The following is a 6567-nucleotide window of genomic DNA, read 5'->3' on the forward strand; positions in this document are numbered from 1 at the left end:
GCTTTAGTGAATTTGAGGGAAAGCCTAAAATCAAAACTGGATTATTTCAGTCACAGCATCATACTATCAGAGTCGGTGGATAATGTGATCATGGAAATTTACAATAACAGCAAGTCAGATGTCATTATTAAAAAAGGGGAAAGTTTATGCTTTGTCAATTTCATTAATGAGTGAAAAAAAATATTTTTTTCGTTTAATATAAAATGGAATACAATCACGATGCTAAATCTAACGCAAAAGCGCATGGACTTTATCCAGTTCTTCCATCAGCTCCTGTAGATGAAGGAGGACATGTTTATAGGCTTCAAAAAATAAGCGAAGTCCAAAAAGAGATGGACAACGAGAGGAAAAAGAGAGTGCATCTCAGCAAAAAGTATCATCGCGCTTTCAGAATCATTTCTTTTGTAGACTCTACGTTGCAAGCAGGTGGTCTTGCACTTGGAGTTGTTGGAATTGGAACTTTGAGCACCATCGCTGCTGCTCCTATTGCGATTGCGTGTGAAGGTGCGGCTATTGGAATGGGGTTTTTATCCATTGTAGGAGGACAAGTCAACAAAAAACTGACATTAAAAGCGGAGAAGCATGAAAAGATTAAAGTGTTGGCCGAGTCGAAATTGAACACCATCAACAGTCACATTTCAAAGGCATTAGTAGACAAAATTGTGAGCGATTCAGAGTATGAATTGATTTTAGACGAGCTTCAAAAGTTTAAGAGTCTGATGAAAGAAATAAGAACTAAAACAAAAATCAACATTGACGAGATAACTAAAGAGTCGTTGATCCAAAAAGGAAGAGAAGATGCAATAAAAGCGTTCAACAACATGTTTAAAAAATCATAGATTTTCCACGGATCTAAGAAAAATTAATTTAAAAAAACATAGATAAGTTTACGTTTAAGTTTTTTCTTGCGTTTTAAAAAATGTCCTTTTTTAAAATACTAGACCCTAACAAGAGGGATGAACTGGTGAAAGAATTTGTTGAAAGAAGAAAAAGAATCTATCAAGATAGTTTGAATGAGAATATTTATGATGCTAATCTTCAGACTGATTTGAGCAAGCTTTACAAGCCTCTGATTGAAAGCAATGAAAAGATGATCAAGAGCATCGAAGAAAGACGCAATGAACAAGCACCTCCAAGTTTTGATGAGACAAATCATTTAGGAGACATTTCATCCGTCTATTTAAATAAGTATAATAAGCGATTCGTAAACGATGTTAAAAGAAATTTCGAACTTAGTAAAATTAGTGATAAATTATACTTTGGAAAAATGGAGGTGGAGGTGGATGGAAATGATATCATTGTTGGAGGAGAAAGGTATAAAGGAACAAAAGGCCTTTGGGAGCTTATGACAGAATCTAAAGCTCCAAACGAATTAATGAGCAATGTTACCGATGAAGATTTGGAAAATTATGAAAAAATTATTTTCAACTCTGGTGCTATTTTTTCTAATGCAAATCCAAACAAGCCAAAAGCCTCCAGAAGCGAAAAATATCGGAAAATTATAGGTCCTTTTTGGGATAAATTTAAAAGTGAAACTAAAGTCAAAAAAGGCAATGGTGTGATTATTCTTCCAAGCGATCCAAATGCTCTTGTGGAAAATCTCAACTTGAGTATCGCTGCATGGCATGCTGGAAATAAAGAGTCGAGAAATGTAGCTGTTTCCATTTGCGATGAGCTGTTGAGGCAGAATAGGATTAATAAAGACGAGTACAAGGCTATGATGGCGTATATCGATATGAAATAAAAAAAATCTTTGGAAATAAAAAAATGATCGTTTATAGAAATAGATATGTTAAGAAGCATATTGTAGGTGGAAGTAAAATAATAGACACGCTTAAGAATTTCTTGAGAAGAGCGGCATCTTCAAGCGCTTCAAGAGCGGCATCTACTTTGGCTAATAAAATTGCAAAAACTGAACTGGGAAGAGAAGCCATCATGGCTACTAAATCTGCAGGAAAAGAGCTGGCTTCTGCAGCTATTTCCACTGCTAAAGACGTAGCTATTGATAAAGGTAAAAAGACCATTGAAAAATTGTATGCCAAGACTGGAACTCCAAAGCCAGCTGCAAAGAATGATCTCAGTCTTAAAAGCAAAGAAATTATTTCGAGCATTGTTAACAAAGCAGCAGCAGCAGAAGCACCGGTTATGAACGAATATTCTATGTTTGGATCAGGATTGTCGAAGAACAACGCGATTAGAATACAAGACTTGGTAAAAAAGGGAAATGGACTTTTGATTGCATGAGGATGCAAAAATTTTTTTCTTTGATGTATAAAAATGGCAAATTCCGATGTTTTAAATTTTACAGAAGAGATTATGGTGGATGAAGAAATTGAGAGATTTGAGTTTCACGAATACGAGCCCGTGAATAAAAATATAAATGTGGATGGAGAAATAAGGATCAATATTGAGCAGCAAGATTTGTTCACGCTTCCATCTGAGGCATACATTTTGGTTGAAGGAAGACTTTTAAAAGCGGATGGAACTTCTTACGCTGATACAGATGTTGTTACTTTGGTTAACAATGGTTTCATGTACATGTTCAGCCAGATTTCTTATCATTTGTCGAATAACGAGGTGGAGACCATTTACGAACCTGGACAAGCTACCACCATGATTGGATACCTCAAATATCCAGTAGAGTTCCAAGTGTCTGAAGGAATGAATCAGCTGTGGCAAAGAGACACGACAGCTTTAGCAGATCTTGTCGGCAACACTGGATTTAAGCAAAGACAAGACTACATCATCAAGCAAAGTGAAGAAAAAGGAACGTTTTCGTTTTGCATTCCTTTAAAGCACATTTTTGGATTTTGTGATGATTACGATAAAGTGCTCTATGGATTTAAGCATACAATTGCTCTTGTGAGAAAGAGCGATAGTGATGCTATTTTTAGAGCAGAAACAGCAGCTGCAGGAAAAATAGATCTTAGCAAATTATCTTTGTTTATGCCTCATGTCACACCATCTGTAGCGGCTAGCAACAATCTTTACAAAATCATTGAATCAAAAGTAAATGTTCCAATTTCGTTCAGATCTAGACAATGCGACACCATCGCTGTTCCTGTATCCAATAACTTTAGTTGGAGATTAAGCGCAAGATCAGCTAGCGAAAGACCAAGGTATGTCATTGTTGGATTCCAAACCAATAAATCTGGAAGTCAAGTAGAGAATCCTGCAGTCTTTAATCACTGCGACTTGAAGAACATATATGTCACTTTAAACAGTGAAAGATATCCTGCTGTTGATTACAATTTGGACTTTAACAACCAAAAATACTCAAGAGCTTATAAGGACGCTTCTAAATTTGACAATAGACTTTATGGAGTAAGCGATATCATAAGTCAACCTAATATATCTGCCTTAAACTATAGATACATTTGCCCTCTGTTTGTTTTTGATGTGAGCAAACAGGCTGAGAGACTAAAAACTTCAGTGGTAGATGTGCAAATAAAAGCTACATTTAATGCGAACGTTCCTGCAAACACCCAGGCTTTTGCTGTTCTCATTTCTGATAAATTGCTTAGATTTGAATCAGATGGAAGCAGATTTAATTTTGTTTATTGAAAGGACTCAAAAAATAATATTTTTAAAATAAAAAATGAGATATACGAAAAAGGATTTGAAAAAATTGCTGAAAGAAAACGGAATTTCCAAAACGTCAAACAATAAAATGTCATTATTAATGCTTGCGATTGAAAACAACTTGATTGATAAAAACATATTGATTAAAGACGTGAAGGAAGATCGACCCGTGGGTAGACCTAAAAAGGATTTAAATCTGTTAAAAGAAGAATAAAATGAAACAGTTTTTTCCATTTTTTCTAGAATGTAGTATCAAAGAGACTGATATAAATAAAAAAAGACATCTTGAGCTTCTTGCATTTGAAAGAGCAGGTGTGTTTCGCGAATCTGTTTACATCACTGAAAACGGAGATTTTAATATTCCAAAAGAGTACAACGACGAAGAGAGAGACAAGCTTTACCTACTTGTATGGAGTGGTGAGACAGAATATTCACGAATGGAAAAGAAAATCAAAGAGAATCTCAGTACTTGGAAAGTCTTGCCTAAAAAAGAAAAACTAAGAATGATTGACAATTATGTGCTTGGTTTGGATTGTGATTTCGAGGAGAAGAAAAAGATTTCTGGAAATCTAAAAAGCGCAATTTTAAATCATTCACTTGATCCTAATGATATTGTATATAAAAACTTTAGAATAATTTTCATCAATGACATAAATTTAAAAAAATCGAATTTGATTTAAAAAAATCTTTACAAATAAAAAAGATGAAATATACAAGAAAACTTTTGAAAAATTTGTTAAAAGAAAACGGTGTTTCCAAAACGTCAGACAATAAAATGTCTCTCATGATGCTTGCAGTTGAAAACAATCTGATTGATAAAGATGTCATTTTGGAAAACTCGAAAGACAAGAAACCTGTTGGCAGACCTAGAATACATGAGAAAAAAGAAAAGAAACCTCTTGATCCAAAATATGCTAGACTTGGTTTAATTAGAAATAATCCTTTACATTTAAAAATAACTCATGTGGATACTGGTGAGGTGACTGAGTACAAGTCTGCTTACGAGACTCATAAAAAGACAGGACATAGCTGGCAGTACTTTGAATGCAGAAATGGAAAAGTAATAGATGGTTACAAATATGAGATTTCTGGAGGAAGAAGTTTTTAAATTCAATATAAGAATTTAAAAAAATTGAAAAATGATATAAATAAAAAAATCTTTTGTTAATAAAATGGAAAACAAAAGGGTGAAAGAATTAAAAGAAATTGCTAAAGAGCAAAAAATAAGAGGATACTCTAAAATGAGAAAAAGAGAACTTATAATGGTTTTACAACCTCCTAGAGTAGTCTCTGCTCCTGCTGCTTTTCGTAGACCTACTGTGGTTAGGTTTGTTCGGCCAGCTGTAAAAGTTTCTATAAAACCTACAAAAGTTTCAATAAAGCCAACAAAAGTAAGGATTGTTCCTTCCGCAGTGCAAAAGCCTCCTATTGCTCCGAAACCAATTCATTTGCAAAGACCTATCCTTGACGAACCTGTTTCAGATTTAACACCTGCTATAACACCAAAACCAGTCATTCCACCTAGACCTTCATTTTTTTCAAGTCTGAAGGCAACTACAAAAAGTGTGGCGTCCTATGTTAAAACTAAGTTAAATGATGTTAAAGAATGGGTGGAGCCTTACGTTCCCGAAGTAGTCAAGAATCAGGTAAGCAAAGCAGTGAACAAAATCGATGAAAAGATAAAGTCTATCAAATCGCTTGTATCAAAAACAGAGTATAAACAACCTGCTGTAAAACAACCTGTGGTAAAACCAATTAAAGTAAAGTTTAAAATGACTGAACATTCGGCAGAGGGTTCTGTAAGACAATTTTCTTATAGACCTTCTTCTCGATACCAAGACCTTGCATCCTTTTTTAATTTGGTGAGAGAGTCTGTCATTCAAACCATGGAAGGGGAAAGAAACACCAGAGTAAGAATTATTTTAACGTGTAAAATGAAATCTGTAAGCATGATGACTGGTGAAGAAGTGACTCGAGAAGCAAGCTTTTCATCAAGATCAGAGATTGTTCTAGCAACTACAAATGTAAGAGAGCTCATGGGTGAAATGGAAGGAAAAGTCTTGGAAAGTAGTGTCAAATACAATGCTTTAGGATCTAATTGCACTATATCTAAGATTTTAAGAATGGACATTAACTTTACTGATTATGAACCTCTCAGCGGTGGATCCTACATTGAGCTGTCTAAAGAGCTGAAAGACAAAAAGGCAATCATCAACATGGAAAACAAGGACGATCAATGCTTTAAATGGTCAGTCACTCGAGCGTTGAATTTAAAAAATAGAGACAACGAAAGAATTGATAAAGACTTGGTTCTAAAATCAGAAGAACTGAATTGGGAAGGAATGGAGTTTCCTGTGAATTACCATAATATTGTCAAGTTTGAAAAGAATAACCCAGCGATTAGCATTAACGTCTTTGGATACGAAAATAAAAAACTTTACCCTTTGCAAATATCTAAATTTAAAGATCGAAAGCACTGTGTTGATTTGTTGCATATTTCAAACGAAGACACTGACCATTACTGTCTTATTAAAAGTTTGAGTCGCTTATTGTCTACACAAACATCAAAAGGTAAAAGAAAACAACATTATTGCAGAAATTGCTTGCAAGGCTATGACCAGGAAGAAAAGCTTCAACAACATCAACCTTATTGTTATGATAACGATGCAGTAAGAATTGAACTTCCTAAAGAAGGGACAACCGTTCAGTTTAAAAACTATCAAAAGGGTATGAAAGTTCCATACGTTGTCTATGCAGACTTTGAAAGTTTCATCCAACCTCTTAACACTTGCACACCGAATTCGAAAGAGTCGTACACCAGACAATATCAAAAGCACGTTCCAAGCTCCTTCTGCTATTATATCAAATGCTTTGACGATAGCCTTTACAAAGGAGAACCAGTCATGTACACAGCTGAAAGCGAAGAGGATGACGTAGCTCAAAAGTTTATAACCATGCTTGAAGCTGACCTTATAAAGATTCTCG

General features: G+C 34.7%; 1 protein-coding gene across 1 annotated transcript; it reads left to right on the plus strand.

Moving 5' to 3' along the window:
• The first annotated feature begins 2316 nt into the window (after positions 1-2316).
• On the plus strand, positions 2317-3564 carry LOC149882901 (uncharacterized). The gene has a single exon (XM_090100972.1). The coding sequence runs from the start codon at positions 2317-2319 to the stop codon at positions 3562-3564; it is 1248 nt and encodes a 415-aa protein (XP_089957098.1).
• The last annotated feature ends 3003 nt before the right edge of the window (positions 3565-6567 follow it).

This window comes from Hydra viridissima, unplaced genomic scaffold (assembly GCF_058129835.1).
Source record: "Hydra viridissima isolate aposymbiotic clone 2 unplaced genomic scaffold, HvirCarnegie_v1 scaffold_10, whole genome shotgun sequence".
Lineage (NCBI taxonomy): Eukaryota > Metazoa > Cnidaria > Hydrozoa > Anthoathecata > Hydridae > Hydra > Hydra viridissima.